This window comes from Stegostoma tigrinum, chromosome 7 (assembly GCF_030684315.1).
Source record: "Stegostoma tigrinum isolate sSteTig4 chromosome 7, sSteTig4.hap1, whole genome shotgun sequence".
Classification (NCBI taxonomy): Eukaryota; Metazoa; Chordata; class Chondrichthyes; order Orectolobiformes; family Stegostomatidae; genus Stegostoma; species Stegostoma tigrinum.
Window position 1 is genome coordinate 108,089,540 of NC_081360.1, and position 17,238 is coordinate 108,106,777.

The 17,238-nt window shown below is 44.9% G+C and overlaps 1 protein-coding gene across 1 annotated transcript in view; it reads right to left on the reverse strand.

Moving 5' to 3' along the window:
- xrcc5 (X-ray repair complementing defective repair in Chinese hamster cells 5) overlaps window positions 1-17,238 on the reverse strand; it is a 296,785-nt gene that overhangs the window by 50,268 nt on the left and 229,279 nt on the right. The window contains exon 16 of the mRNA XM_059647633.1: window positions 2,699-2,768. Coding sequence (XP_059503616.1) covers window positions 2,699-2,768 — 70 coding nt within the window. The remainder of the gene's footprint in view (window positions 1-2,698; window positions 2,769-17,238) is intronic.

Here is a 17,238-nt window from a genome sequence, read left to right on the forward strand (position 1 = left end):
AGACAAGTGTGAGGTGATGCACTTTGGTAGGAGTAACCGGAATGCAAAGTACTGGGTTAATGGTAAGATTCTTGGTAGTGTAGATGAGCAGAGAGATCTCGGTGTCCATGTACACAGATCCTTGAAAGCTGCCACCCAGGTTGACAGGGCTGTTAGGAAGGCATACAGTGTTTTAGCTTTTATTAATAGAGGGTCGAGTTCCGGAACCAAGAGGTTATGGTGAAGCTGTACAAAACTCTGGAGCGGCCGCACTTGGAGTATTGCGTACAGTTCTGGTCACCGCATTATAAGAAGGATGTGGAAGCTATGGAAAGGGTGCAGAGGAGATTTACTAGGATGTTGCCTGGTATGGAGGGAAGGTCTTACGAGGAAAGGCTGAGGGACTTGAGGCTGTTTTCATTGGAGAGAAGAAGGTTGAGAGGTGACTTAATTGAAACATATAAAATAATCAGAAGGTTAGATAGGGTGGATAGGGAGAGCCTTTTTCCTAGGATGGTGACGGCGAGCACGCGTGGGCATAGCTTTAAATTGAGGGGTGAAAGATATAGGACAGCTGTCAGAGGTAGTTTCTTTACTCAGAGAGTAGAAAGGGAATGGAACGCTTTGCCTGCAACGGTAGTAGATTCGCCAAATTTAAGTACATTTAAGTCATCATTGGACAAGCATACGGACGTACATGGAATAGTGTAGGTTAGATGGGCTTCAGATTGGTATGACAGGTCGGCACAACATCGAGGGCCGAAGGGCCTGTATTGTAATGTTCTATGTTCTATGTCATTGTAAGTACGCATCTAAATACTTTTTAAAACGTTATGAATGTTTCTACCAATCCACTTTTATAGGCAGTGAGTTCCAGATTCCCACCACCCTCTGAGTGGAAAAAAAACATTTCCTCACATTTTTGGTCATTGGAAAAGATTTATTTTATCAGGGAAAAAGGTTTCTTCCTGTCTACCATGTCTATGTCCCTCATAATCTAACATATCTCAATCATGTCCCCTTACTGTCTTCTCTGTTCTAAGAAAAACAAACCCAGTCTGTCCAATCACTGGTCATAATATAGATAAGTGTGAGGTGTTGCATTTTGGAATGTCAAATCCAGACAGAAGTTTCATGGTGAATGGTAGGGCTTTAAGGAGTGTAGTGGAACAGAGCGATCTTGGAGTTCAGATGCATTGTTCTCTGAAAGTGGTGTCACAGGTAGACAAGGCAATGAAGAAGGCTTTTGGCACACTAGCCTTCATCGGTCAGGGTAATGAGCAGAGAAATTGGGAAGTTATGTGGCAGTTGTACAGGACGTTGGCGAGGCTGCAATTCGAGTATTGCGTTCAGTTTTGGTTGCCTGGCTATAGGAAAGATTTCATTAAACTGGATAGAGTGCAGAAGAGCTTTACAAGGATGTTGCCAGGGCTCAAGAGGCTTAGTTAATGGAGAGTTTGGGCAAGAACAAAGAAAATTACAGCACAGAAACAGGCCCTTCGGCCCTCGAAGCCTGCACCAATCCAGATCCTCTACCTAAACCGGTTGCCTATTTTCCAAGGATCTATATCCCTCTGCTCCCTGCCCATTCATGTATCTGTCTAGATACATCTTAAATGATGCTACTGTGCCCGCCTCTACGACCTCCACTGGCAACACGTTCCAGGAACCCACCACCCTCTGCATAAAGAACGCATATTTCCCTTAAACTTCTCTCACCTTGAAATCGTGATGTCCCAGTAATTGAGTCCCCCACTCTGAGGAAAAAGCTTCTTGCTATCCATGCTGTCTATACCTCTCATGATTTTGTAGACCTCAATCAGATCCCCCCTCGACCTCCGTCTTTCTAATGTAAATAATCCTAATTTACTCAACCCCTCTTCATAGCTAGCGCCCTCCATACCAGGCAACATCCTGGTGAACCTCCACTGCAACCTCTCCAAAGCATCCACATTCTTTTGGTAATGTGGCGACCAGAACTGTACACAGTATTCCAAATGTGGTCAAACCAAAGTCCTAAACTAGGACTTTTTTTCTTTAGAACATAGAAGACTGAGGTGGGGGCATTTGGACGAATACATGGATGGGAAAGGTTTAGAAGGATATGGGCCCATTGCAGGGAAATGAGCATAGCATGGATGGTCACTTTGGTCGGCACAGACCAGTGTGGGCCAAACAGCCTGTTTCCATGGTGTAGGACTCTTTGACTTTTTAGAGTGTCTTTGTAGTTTGTTACAATTTTCTTCGAAGAGCAGCAGAGCTTGTTATCAATTGTTCAAATAGTGACAAGATGTTAATTCATTGCATCACACATTATGTCACAATATGTTAATGTGAGGCACAGAAGCAGCAGAGAAGAAAAGGTAGCAAATTTTGGATTTTAGATTCCACTACCTTGTGGGCATCCGGCTCCTTGTATCCAAAGTTCTAAAAGTTGAGAACTGATTTCTTCAGTCACATGAAGACTCATGACCGAAACTCCTAACTAAGTAGATGTCATCCTCAAAATAAAAGACAGCTAATGGTGATGGTATCAGCTATGATTTCCTCCTAAGTTCATCTGGATTCTTACTATGCATCATGCCTCCACCACTTTCTTTGCTCATGGCCATTTAATTCTCGATTTTGAAGTCTGATCCAGGCTTGAAACTTTTCTACTCTTTCCATAGTTGCTAACTGACCAATTGCATATTTTATCCATTGTTTACCCATTCCACACCTTCTCTGAAGTTCAACTTCTTTTGATGAACCAGACTCTGGAAGTCCTTTGCTGGAGTGAGGCTGCCAACCTATAAATAGGAAATAGGACAAATCCATTCTGAATTTATTCATTACACAGAATCTGTAAAACAAAGCAACACATGCCTTGAGTAAGTCTATTATAAAGTAGTTATTTGATAGTACAGAATTTGGATATTGCCAAGGAGAAAAGACATATTGTGAAAGCATTTTTACGTTGTACTCATCCAGACAACTTCAGAGGCTACTAATTCAAGGGCAGAACCAACATTTACACTGCAAGAGAGAATAGAAATGATTGACTAGCAAGTGAACTGACTGCGAGAGGTGTTGTGGTGCACCAATTAATGATGTGGAGCTGCTGGTGTTGGACTGGGGTGGAGAGATAGACAATTAACTGTTAGGCATTGTTCAAATTTTCAACCAAGTAGATTAATTTTGATTGGTCAGGTTGTTGCACTGAGAACTGAATTAGCAAATCTCACAATCACAGAAAAGTAATGGCATAGAAGGAGGCTATTCTACTCATCATGTCTGCACTGTCATGTTAAATGATCATTATTACCTCGTGCCAATCTCCTGCTTCTTCCCCATAATGGCTATCAACTATTTTGTCAAGTTGAAACAGGTAAAGAATGTGGACATTTTCTTTCTGTCTATAAATAACAAGAACATAGCCACTGAAGTAGGCCATTCAGCTCCTTGGAAGGTGAAACAGGCTCAATGAGATCATGGCTAATCTGTGGTCTAACTCCATATACCTGCCTTTGGCCCACAATCCCTTCATATTTTTGCTTAACAAAAATTTATCTATCTTAGACTTAAAATTAACAACTAATCCTGTATCCACCACCCTTTGAGGAAATGAGTTCCAAACATCTTCAACCCTCTGTGTGTAGAAGTACTTCCAGTGTGTTTTAATGTATACAGTATCCTGTACATGCAAGTGTGCCACAATATGGACCCAAATGACAATACCAAACAAGTTGCCAATGCATTCTTTGCACACACAGGATTATTCAGCGAATATTGTCCAATTGCAATGATCCAACCAATGTTGGAAACTGTGTTGCAAGTTCTGCAAACATGGGTTGGTTGGGTATGGTCAATGCTTTCTTCACCCAGAGAGTTGTGAGCGCATGGAATAGTTTACCAGTGGTAGTCGTGGAAGCAGAGTCATTAGTGACATTTAAGCGACTGCTGGACATGCACATGGACAGCAGTGAATTGAGGGGAATGTAGGTTAGGTTATTTTATTTTTGGGTTAGGATTATTCCATGGCACAACATCATGGACCGAAGGGCCTGTACTCTGCTGTACTTTTCTATGTTCTATGACTTGCTTCTTGCAATCAGCCATTCTACCAGTCTTTTGGGACTTACATAATGAAAGCGACATGTATTAATCCTCAGGGCCTGGTTACTTGTAGATGGGAAGAACATGTAAATGCACTGCACTTGTTTCAACTCAACAAAATAACTGATAGCCATTTGCTGGTTCAGAGATTTGGACTCCACCCATCCTGGGGAAAAGACCTATCTATTGCCTCTCACGATTTTATAAACCTCTAAGGTAACCCCTCAGCCTCCGACGCTCCAGGGAAAATAGCCCCAGTCGATATAGACTCTCCCTATAGCTCAAACCCCCCAACCGTGGCAACATCCTTGTAAATCTCTTCCGAACCCTTTCAAGCTTCATAAATCTTGGCTATAGCAGGGAGACCAGAATTGCACGCAGTATTCCAAAACTGGCCTAACCAATGTCCTGGATAACAAAGTGTGAAGCTGCATGAACACAGCAGGCCAAGCAGCATCTCAGGAGCACAAAAGCTGAATTCTCAGGCCTACACCCTTCATCAGAGAGGGGGATGGGGAGAGGGTTCTGGAATAAATAGGGAGAGAGGGGGAGGCGGATCGAAGATGGAGAGAAAAGATAGGTGGAGAGGAGATATGGGTGGGGAGGTAGGGAGGGGATAGGTCAGTCTAGGGAAGACGGACAGGTCAAGGAGGCGGACTGAGGTTAGTAGGTAGGAAATGGAGGTGCAGCTTGAGGTGGGAGGAAGGGATAGGTGAGAGGAAGAACAGGTTCGGTAGGCGGGGACAAGCTGGGCTGGTTTTGGGATGCAGTGGGGGGAAGGGGAGATTTTTAAGTTTGTGAAGTCCACATTGATACCATTGGGCTGCAGGGCTCCCAAGCGGAATATGAGTTGCTGTTCCTGCAACCCTCGGGTAGCATCATTGTGGCACTGCAGGAGGACCATGATGAACATGTCGTCCAAGGAATGGGAGGGGGAGTTAAAATGGTTCACGACTGGGAGGTACAGTTGTTTATTGCGAACCGAGCGGAGGTGTTCTGCAAAGTGGTCCCCAAGCCTCCGCTTGGTTTCCCCAATGTAGAGGAAGCCACACTGGGTACAATGGATACAGTATACCACATTGGCAGATGTGCAGGTGAACCTCTGCTTAATATGGAAAGTCATCTTGGGGCCTGGGATAGGGGTGAGGGAGGAGGTGGGGGGGCAAGTGTAGCACTTCCTGTGGTTGCAGGAGAAGGCGCCGGGTGTGTTGGGGTTGGAGGGCAGTGTGGAGCGAACAAGGGAGTCACGGAGAGAGTGGTCTCTCTGGAAGGCAGACAAGGGTGGGGATGGAAAAATGTCATGGGTGGTGGGGTCGGATTGTAGATGGCGGAAGTGTCAGAGGGTGATGCATTGCATCCGGAGGTTGGTGGGGTGGTATGTGAAAACGAGGGGGATCCTCTTAGGGCGGTTGTGGTGGGGGCGGGGTGCGAGGGATGTGTTGCGGGAAATGTGGGAGACGCGGTCAAGGGCGTTCTTGACCGCTGTGGGGGGAAAGTTGCGGTCCTTGAAGAACGTGGACATCTGGGATGTGCAGGAGTGGAATGACTCATCCTGGGATCAGATGCGGCGGAGGTGGAGGAGTTGGGAATAGGGGATGGAATTTTTGTAGGAGGGTGGGTGGGAGGAGGTGTATTCTAGGTAGCTGTGGGAGTCGGTGGGCTTAGAATGGACATCAGTTTTGAGCTGGTTACCTGAGATGGAGGCTGAGAGGTCCAGGAAGGTGAGGGACGTCATGGAGATGGCCCAGGTGAACCTGAGATTGGGGTAGAAGGTGTTGTTAAAGTGGATGAACTGTTCGAGCTTCTCTGGGGAGCAAGAGGTGGCGCCGATACAATCATCAATGTAACGGAGGAAGAGGTGGGGTTTGGGGCCTGTGTAGGCGCGGAAGAGGGACTGTTCCACGTCACCTAAAAAGAGGCAGGCATAGCTTGGGCCCATGCGGGTACCCAGGGCCACCCCCTTTGTCTGTAGGAAGTGGGAGGAAGCAAAAGAGAAGTTGTTGAGGGTGAAGACGAGTTCGGCTAGGCAGATGAGGGTGTCGGTGGAGGGTGACTTGTCAGGCCTGCGGGACAGGAAGAAGCGGAGGGCCTTGAGGCCACCTGCATGAGGAATACAGGTGGAGAGGGACTGGACGTCCATGGTGAAAATGAGGTGTTGGGGGCCAGGGAATTGGGAGTTCTGGAGGAGGTGGAGGGTGTGGTTGGTGTCACGGATGTAGGTGGGGAGTTCCTGGACCAAAGGGTAGAAAATGGAGTCATATTCCGCTTGGGAACCCTGCAGCCCAATGCTATCAATGTGGACTTCACCAGCTTCAAAATCTCCCCTTCCCCCACTGCATCCCAAAACCAGCCCAGCTTGTCCCCTCCCCTCACTGCATCCCAAAACCAGCCCAGCTTGTCCCCGTCTCCCTAACCTGTTCTTCCTCTCACCTATCCCCTCCTCCCACCTCAAGCCGCACCTCCATTTCCTACCTACTAGCCTCATCCCGCCTCTTTGACCTGTCCGTCCTCCCTGGACTGACGTATCCCCTCCCTACCTCCCCACCCATACTCTCCTCTCTACCTATTTTCTTTTCTCTCCATCTTCGGTCCGCCTCCCCCGCTCTCCCTATTTATTCCAGAACCCTCTCCCCATCCCCCTCTCTGATGAAGGGTCTAGGCCCGAAACGTCAGCTTTTGTGCTCCTGAGATGCTGCTTGGCCTGCTGTGTTCATCTAGCTTCACACTTTTTATCTTGGATTCTCCAGCATCTGCAGTTCCCATTATCTCCTACCAATGTCCTGTACAGCTGCAACATGATCTCCCAAATCCTATACTCATTGCTCGGACCAACAGAGGCAAGCATACATTAGGGGCATTTAAACAGTCCTTGGATAAGCATATGGATGATGGCCGGATAATGTAGGGGGAGTGGTTTAGATTAGTTCACAGGTCGACGCAACATCGAGTGCCGAAGGGCCTGTTCTGCGCTGTATTGTTCTATGTTCTACACCATATGCCTTCTTTACAACCCTATCAACTTGGGTAACAATTTTGAGGGGTCTATGCATATGGGCCCCAAGATCCCCACCGTTCCTCTATTCTGCCGAGAATCCTGCTAGGACAAAGACATTTTAGCTGGGGATTTTATTTGGGATGCCAAGTTTCTGGAGCATATTAAGATTAATAGGAGGAGGTATTAGATATTTTAGCGGGCATAAAGATGCCGAAATCCCAATATGAAGTGGGAAAAAGGCGTTGAATTTTTGATCAGCCATGATCATAATGAATGGGTGTACAGGCTCAATGGGCAGAGTGACCTACTCCTGTTCCTTCGTCCCTGTGTAATGAGACAACCTTCTTCACTGTATACTACCCCATCTATTTTGGTGTCATCTACAAACTTACTAACCATGCCTCCCATATTCACATCCAAATATCTGTAGTCATGTTGAGGTTGTACAGGACACTGGGGAGGCCTCTTCTGGAATAGAACATAGAACATTACAGCACAGTACAGGACCTTCGGCCCTCGATGTTGTGCCGACCTGTCATACCGATCTCAAGCCCATCTAACCTACAATATTCCATGTATGTCCATATGCTTATCCAATGACGACTTAAATGTACCTAAATTTGGCGAATCTACTACCATTGCAGGCAAAGCGTTCCATTCCCTTACTACTCTCTGAGTAAAGAAACTACCTCTGAGTACTATATCCAGTTCTGGCTGCCCAGTTATAGGAAGGATATTATCAAGCTAGAGAGGGCTCAGAAGAGATTTACCAGGATTTTGCTGGGTATGGAAGGTCTGGGTTATAAAGAAAGGCCGAATAGGCTGGGACACTTTCCACTGGGGTTTAGGAGGTTGAGTGGCAACCTGTCGAAGGCTGTAAAATAATGAGAGGTATAGATAGGGTTATTGGTCACTGTCTTTTCCCTAGGATGGGGGATTTCAAGACTAGGGGGCACATTTTTAGGGTGAAAGCGTAGAGATTGAAAAAAGTCATGACAGGCAAATTTTTTATGTAGAGGGTGATTCGAGTGTGGAATGAACTTCCAAAGGAAGTGGTGGATGCAGGTACGATAACAATATTTAAAAGACTATCTATTTTGTCTCTTCAGTTACTTTGCCATTTCTTCATTCTCCATTACTACTTCTTCAGCCTTGTTTTCCAGCAGCGTAATGACTAGTCTTGCCTCTCTCGTTCCTTTTATATTTGAAAAAAAGCTCTTGCAAATTTACATTACTTTCAAGCTTGCTCTTATTTTTTTCACCTTCTCTGCTCTAATTGCTATTAGAGATATGTTCTGCTGGTTTTTAAAGGCTGCCCAATCTGCTAGCCACCCACTAATTTTCACCACATCATTCATAGAATCCCAACAAGAAACAAACCCTTCAGCCCAACAAGTCCACACCGAAGCTTACAGCATCCCAGCCATCCCCATGTCCATCCCCCGCAACACACCTAATCAACACATCCCTGAACAGTATGACCAATTTAGCATGTCCATTCCACCTAGCCTGCACATCTTTGGACTGTGGGAGGAAACCGGAGCACCCAGAGGAAACGCATCCAGACACTGTGAGAATGTGCAAACTCCACACACAGTCACCCGAGAGTGGAATCGAACCTGGATCCCTGGTGTTGTGAGCAGTGTTAACCACTGAGCCACCATGCCATCCCCAGAAACTCCTGTCATTGCTGCTACATCATCTTCCCTGCTAGGCACCCCTTCCTGTTCTGGCCAGCTCCTCCCCCATGTCTTTGTATTTACCTTTACTCGATTACAATACTGTTACATCTGATTCCAACTTCTCCTGCTCAAACTGCAGGGTGAACTCGCGGATGATACGAAGGTGGCTCCAGTTGTGGATAGTGCAAACAGCTGTTCTAAGTTACAAAGGGACATCGATTGGATGCAAAGTTGGGCTGAGAAGTGGCAGATGGAGTTTAACCCTGAAAAGTGTGAGGTGATTCATTTTGGAAGGACAAATTTGAAAGCAGAATACAGGGTTTATGGAAAGATTCTTGGCAGTGTGGAGGAGCAGAGAGATCTTGGAATTCATGTTCATAGTCACCTGAAGGCTGCCACCCAGGTGGATAGAGTTGTTAAGAAGGCATATGGTGTGCTAACTGTCATTAATGGAGGGATTGAGTTCAAGAGCGGGGGTTATGCTCCAGCTTTACAAAAGCCTGGTTCGGCCACATATGGAGTATTGTGTCCAGTTCTGGTGGCCTCATTACATGGAAGATGTGGAAGTATTGGAAAAGGTGCAGAGGAGATTTACCAGGATGTTGCTGGAATGGAGTGAAGAGCTTACGAGGAAAGGTTAAGAGAGCTAGGGCTTTTCTCCTTAGAACGATGAAGGATGAGCAGTGACATGATACAGGTGTACAAAATGACCAGAGGTATAGATAGAGTGGACAGCCAGAGACTTTTTCCTAGGATGGAGGTAGTTATTATGGGGGGGTATTGTTTTAAAGTGAGTGGAGGTAGATATAGGGGCAACGTCAGAGGTAGGTTCTTGACTGAGAGAGTGGTAGGGGCATGAAATGCATTGCTGGAGAGGGTAGTGAAGTCGGCCTCATTAGGGACATTTAAGTGGCTATTAGATTGGCATATGGATGTTGTATAAGGTAGCGGTGGAGATTAGATAGACCTTAAGATTGGGGTAAAAGTTCAGCACAACATTGTGGGCTGAAAGACCTGTACTGTTCTATGTTCTAAGCTGAAATTTGGGGATTTGAATCTGGCTTGACTGATCATTCTTTGTTTTCTTTTGCTTTTAATGTGGCGGTTTCACATTGTTTCACATTTCACTGCAAACAATGTTGCAGATTTGGTTTTAATAATAAATCAGAAGTTTAACATCCAAAAGAAATAATGAAATAGAACATACCAAACTTCTTACAAGTAACACAAATTTAAATATTTAATTTACTGATTTACACGGGTAAAAAGTATGCCATTTATTCCAACCACAGCCCATTACAGAGAATGTAGGAACAGGAGTAGGTCATTCAGCCTGTACAACATTCATTACAATTACGGTTCATTAAATGCTTCAATGCCTTTTACTGATTTCATGTTATAACAGTCTACTCCACTGGTAATCAGAAATTTATCAATTGCTACCTTAAACACAGTCAAAGACTGAACTTCCCTTCCCGTCTATGGTGGAGAGTTCCAAAGAAATATGACTCTGAATAAAACAATTTCTCCTAATCTTGGTCGTAAATAACATCACCTCCTTATTTTTAAATTGTGTCCCATGGTTCTAGACTCCTTCAACCAAGGGAAACATCTCACCTAAACAACCCTTTAAGTATTTTGTAAGCTTCAATGTGGTCACTTCTGATTTTTTGAAACTCTGGAGAAACAGGTCCAGTTTGTCCAATTATTCTTCACAGAACAGTCTGCACCCCTGGATGGTAGACCTTTGGTGCGCTCCCTCTCTGGCAAAATAATACTTTTCCAGAGATCAGGAGACGAAAACTGCACACTGTATTTTAGGTGTAGTCTAATCAAGCTCCTGTACAACTGAACCAAGACCTCACCACTCCTGCATTCCAATCTTCCCGCAAAAAGCCATTAGCTTTTCTGATAACGTGACACTTGCATGTTCACTTTCAGAGACTTATTGACTTGAATTACTAGGTCCTGTGTACTTAGACACTTGGAAAGTGTGTCCTTATGGCTGCAAAAGAAATTTAAGTGGGAGAGATAGGATCCAATTGTTGTTCTCAATGTTGCTACTAACCTCCACCCTTTGACATTCAATGGTGTTATCATCAAGGAATCCCCCACGTTCAACATCCTGGAGGTCACCATTGACCAGAAAGTCAACTGGACATAAACACAGTGGCTAAAAGATCAGGTCAGAAGCTAGGAATACTGCGGCAAGTAACTCCCCTCCTGATTCCTCGAACCCTGTCCACCATCAATGAGGCACAAATCAGGAGTGTGACTTGCCTGGATGAGTGCAGCCCCAACAAGACTCAAGAAGATTGACATCATCCAGGACAGAGCAGCCTGCTTGACTGGCTCTACATCCACAAACATCCACTCCATCCACCTCTGATGGTCAGCAGCAGAAGTGTGTACTATCTATAAGATGCACTGCAGAAGTTCACCAAAGATCCTTAGACAGCACCTTCCAAACCCATGACCATTTCCGTCTAGAAGGGCAAGGGCAGCTGAGATACGGGAACTCCACTACCTTCAAATATCCCTCCAAACCACCCACCATCCTGGCTTGTAAATATGTAGAACATAGAACAGTACAGCACAGTACAGGCTCTTTGGCCCACGATGTTGTGCCGACCTGTTATTTTACTAAAATCAATCTACTCTGCATACCCTACATTTTACTATCCTCCATGTGCCTATCTAGGAGTTGCTTAAAAGTCTCTAAATTATCTAACTCCACTACCACTGCCTGCAACACATTCCACATGTTCCTTCACTGTCGCTGGGTCAAAATGCTGGAATTCCCTCCCCACTGGCATTGTGGGTCAACCCACAGCAGGTGGACTGCAGCGATTCAAAAGACAGCTCACCACCACCTTCTCAAGAACAATGGTCAAGGGATGGTCAAGAAATGCTGGCCAGCTAGCAACACCCATGTCCCACAAATGAACAGAAAAAAAAACTAATGACATTGACGGGATTAGATAGGAGGTTTTGCTGAAAATACAAACAATTAAAAAGTTGGCCTTCAAGGTAATAATCTCTCTGAACTACTACCTGAGCCGCAGGCAAAGTGGCAAAGGTAAATAATATCAAAAGTTAAAAGTATGGTGTTGATGGACTGGGTTTCAGTTCATGGGACAGAATACTGGGAGGCATTTCAGTGGGATGAGCTACGGGTGAACTGCACTGGGACCAGAATCCTGGTGAATTAAATAATTAGGTCTGTAAAGAGAATTTCAAGTTAACTGGAGGACAGAGGTTTTCGGAGAGGGAAAAATGTAGGCTTACAAAGCAAATTACAAGGCAGCTTTTTGGAATGATGCCCTGAATGAGGCAGGAAGGGACAGTCTATAAACATAGAAAAACACAGCAGTAAATAGCAGGACGGAAAATAGTAAAACGTCAAAATTAACGGCGCTTTACTTGTATGTGCATATAGTATTCCGAACAAAACAAATGGATTAATGGCATAAGTAGCGGTTAATAGCATGATCTTATAGCCATTATAGAGGCATGATTACGAGGAGATCAATGCTGGGGAGTAATTATTTAGGGGAATAAGACCATAAGACATAGGAGTGGAAGTAAGGCCATTCGGCCCATCAAGTCCACTCCGCCATTTAAATCTTGGCTGATGGGCATTTCAACTCCACTTCCCTGCACTCTCCCCGTAGCCCTTGATTCCTTGTGAGATCAAGAATTTGTCAATCTCTGCCTTGAAGGCATCTAACGTCCCGGCCTCCACTGCACTCCGTGGCAATGAATTCCACAAGCCCACCACTCTCTGGCTGAAGAAATGAGATCTCATTTCAGTTTTAAATTTACCCCCTCTAATTTTAAGGCTGTGCCCATGGGTCCTAGTCTCCCCACCTAACGGAAACAACTTCCTAGCGTCCACCCCTTCTAAGCCATACATTATCTTGTAAGTTTCTACTCGATCTCCCCTCAACCTTCCAAACTCTAATGAGTACAAACCCAGGATCCTTAGCCATTCATCATACGTTAAACCTACCATTCCAGGGATCATCCGTGTCAATCTCCGCTGGAGTTGAAATGCCCATCAGCCATGATTTAAATGGCGGAGTGGAGTTGATGGGCCTTCTGTCAGACAGCCAATCCTCAATCCAAGCCAGTAGCTCACCTACTGTGACTTTTCAAAATGAAAGACAGGAAAGAAAAGGTGCAGAGATAATGGGAACCCGAAACATCAGCTTTTGTGCTTCTGAGATGCTGCTTGGCCTGCTGTGTTCATCCAGCTTCACACTTTGTTATTAAGAAAGAGTGCAGGATTAGTTTTGTTAGCACGGGATGGATTACGTATAATAGCAGAAAATGGTCTTGGATGGGAAGATGTAAAATCCATGAGTGGAGAAAAGAAATAATAATGGGAAGAAGACACTAGTAGGAATAGTCTATAGTCCCCTAACAGTATCTGTACAGTAGGGCAGAGATCTCTGAAGGAGAAGGAACTGTCTTTGCTCTGCAGAAAAACCATTCCAAGCCTTTAGATAGTCAGTTCATTTTCCCTTTCTGGTTGTTGTGAGCTGTGACTTTTAATTGATAAGTCAAAGACTTATTCGTAGGAAACTTTTATTCGTGAACAAGTGAAAATGTCTGGAGAAAGAAGATCAAGAAGCAGCATTCTGGTTGGCACAATAATCATCTCAGCAAACCGTGTGTTGACTACTGAACTGTGTTCCCAGTCTTTCCCTTTATCCATAACGCACAATGCTTTTTCCCTGGCTATGTTTGTCTGTGTGTGCACGGGACAGCTTATACTAGTTACGTGCTGATGGTTCATAATAGTTTATCTGTAGTCAAAATCTACTTGTTTGTAATGAATAGTTATTGCACAGACTGGCAAGTCTGACATCAGTGGTGGGTAAGTTGTTTGAGGGGATTCTGACAGATGGGAAATACATGCATTTGGAGAGGCAAGGACTGATTACAGATAGTCAGCATGGTGTTGTGCGTGGGAAATTGTGTCACAAACTTGATTATTTTGAGGATGTTACCAAAAAGATAAATGAAGGCAGAAAGGCAGGCATTGTCCAAACACTTTAGTAAAGGCTTTGACAAGATTCCGCATGGTATACTCATTAGTGTAGAGACCTATGGTGCAGGTGCGCAGTTCCTCAAAAGTGAAGTTTCAGATAATCAGGATGGTGAAGGAGTTTGGCACACTTGCTGTCCTGGCCATAACATTGAGCATAAGAGTTGGGATATCAAGTTGCAGCTATACAGGACATTGGTGAGTCTACTTTTTGGAATACAGCGTTCAATTCTGGTTGTCCTTTGACAAGAAGGATGTTGTTAAACTTGGGAAGTGTCAGAAAAGATTTACAATGATGTTGACAAGACTACAGGGTTAGAACTATACGGAGGCACTGAATAGGCTGGGGCATTTTTCCATGGAATGTCAGAGACTGAGGTGTGACCTTACAGAAGTTTATAAAATCATGAGGGACACTGACAGGGTGAACAGGTAAATTCTTTCACCGAGGGTGGGGGAATCCAAAACTAGAGGGCATAGGTTTAAGGCGAGGGGAGAGAATTAAAAAGGAGCGTCAGTGGTAACTTTTTCATGCACAGTGTGGAGTGCGTCTGGAATGAGCTGGCAGAGCAAGTGGTGCAAGCGGATACAATTACAACATTTAAAATACATTGTAAAGACATTAAAATACTATTGTACAAAATGCAAAGGAATGAAATTGTGGGAGATATAGCAGTTTGGATCAGAAATTGGCTTGCTGAAAGAAGACAGAGGGTGGTAGTTGATGGGAAATGTTCATCCTGGAGACCAGTTACTAGTGGTGTACCGCAAGGGTCGGTGTTGGGTGCACTGCTGTTTGTCATTTTTATAAATGACCCGGATGAGGGCGTAGAAGGATGGGTTAGTAAATTTGCAGATGACACTAAGGGCGGTGGAGTTGTGGATAGTGACGAAGGATGCTGTAGGTTACAGAGAGACATAGATAAGCTGCAGAGCTGGGCTGAGAGGTAGCAAATGGAGTTTAATGCAGACAAGTGTGAGGTGATGCACTTTGGTAGGAGTAACCGGAAGGCAAAGTACTGGGCTAATGGTAAGATTCTTAGCAATGTAGATGAGCAGAGAGATCTCGGTGTCCATGTACACAGATCCTTGAAAGTTGCCACCCAGGTTGACAGGGCTGTTAAGAAGGCATACAGTGGTTTAGCTTTTATTAATAGAGGGATCGAGTTCTGGAACCAAGAGGTTATGCTACAGCTGTAAAAAACTGTCAGAGGTAGTTTCTTTACTCAGAGAGTAGTAAGGGAATGGAACGCTTTGCCTGCAACGGTAGTAGATTCGCCAACTTTAGGTACATTTAAGTTGTCAGTGGATAAGCATATGGACATACATGGAATAGTGTGGGTTAGATGGGCTTGAGATCGGTATGACAGGTCGGCACAACATCGAGGGCCGAAGGGCCTGTACTGTGCTGTAATGTTCTATGTTCTACATCTGGATGTGTATATGAATAGGAAGGATTTAGAGGGATATGGACCAAATGCTGGTAAATGTAACTAGTTAGATTGGGAACAAAAACAAAGTTGCTGGAAAAGCTCAGCAGGTCTGACAGCATCTGTGAAGGGAAAAAACAGAGTTAACATTTCAGGCCCGGTGATCCTTCCTCAGAACTCAGGTTAGATTTGGGTGTCTGGTTGAACAGATGAATCGGACTGAAGGATCTCTTTCTCGTAAGACTTTTTTTTTATTCAGAGAATGCCCACAGTGTGCAAACTGGTCATTCAGCCCAACAAGTCCACCCCAACCCTCAGAACATCACACCCAGACCCATCCCCCCCATAACCCACCTAATCTACACATCCCTGAACACTATGAGCATGGCCAATCTACCTAGCCTGCACATCTTTGGACTGTGGGAGGAAACCGGAGGAAACCCACGTAAAACATAGGGAGAATGTGCAAACTCCACACAGACAGTCGCTCCAGGGTGGAATCGAACACGGTTCCTGGAACTGTGAGGCAGCAGTACTACCCATTGAGCCATTGTACCACCCATGGCTGTAGTAAAAAGTTAGGACACAGGATTCAGAGAGAGTTTGCCAACTGCCAACCTGATCGAGGCGTACAAGGTAATGAGAGGCATGGATAGAGTCGATAGCCAGAGACTTTTCCCCAGCGCAGGATTGACTGCCACGAGGGGTCATAGTTTTAATGTGTTAGGAGGAAGGTATAGAGGAGACGTCAGAGGGAGGTTCTTCACCCAGAGAGCGCATGGAATAGTTTACCAGTGGTAGTCGTGGAAGCAGAGTTATTAGTGACATTTAAGCAACTGCTGGACATGCACATGGACAGCAGTGAATTGAGGGGAATGTAGGTTAGGTTATTTTATTTTTGGATTAGGATTATTCCACGGCACAACATCGTGGGCCGAAGGGCCTGTACTGTGCTGTACTTTCCTACGTTCTATGTTCTAAAATACCTTGGAGGCAACAGACAGAGGAGGGTGGTGGAGGGTTGTTTTTCGGATTGGAGGCCTGTGACCAGTGGTGGTCCAAAGGGATCGGTGATGGGTCCACTGTTGTATATCATTTATATAAACAATTTGTATGAGAATTTGGGAGGTATGGTTGGTAAGTTTGTGGACAACACCAAAATTGGTGGTAAGTGGACAGCAAACAAGGTTATTTAAGATTATAAATGCATCTTGATCAATTAGGCCAACAGGCTGAGAAGTGGCTGATGGAGTTTAATTTAGATAAATGCAATGTCCTGCATTTTGGTACAAAGAACAAATGCAGGACTTACACAGTTAATGGTAGGTGCCTGAGAACTGTTGTCGAAGACAGACCTAGGGATTCAGGTACATAATTCTTTGAAAGTTGCATCTCAGGTAGACAGAATGGTTAAGAAGGACGCTTTAGCACGCTTGCGTTCATTGCTCAAACCATTGAGAATAGGAGTGGGGACGTCATGCTGAGGTTTTACAGGACACTGGTGAGGCCACTTTTGGAGTGCTGTGTACTGATCTGGTCACTGCTACGGGAAGGATATTGTTAAATTGAAGAGGGTTCAGAAAAGATCTACCAGAATGTTAACATAGAACATTACAGCACAGTACAGGCCCTTCAGCCCTCGATGTTGTGCCGAAGTGCCATGCCAATCTGAAGCCCATCTAACCTACACTATTCCATGTACATCCATTTTGTGAGGGGTAGGTCATGCCTTACAAACCTTATCGAGTTTTTTGAGGATGTGACTAGAAAAGTTGATGAGGGTCAAGCTGTGGATGTGGTGTATATGGATTTCAGTAAGGCATTTGATAAGGTTCCCCATGGTAGGCTCATTCAGAAGGTCAGGAGGAATGGGATACAGGGGAACTTAGCTGCTTGGATACAGAATTGGCTGGCCAACAGAAGACAGCGAGTGGTAGTAGAAGGAAAATATTCTGCCTGGAAGTCAGTGGTGAGTGGGGTTCCACAGGGCTCTGTCCTTGGGCC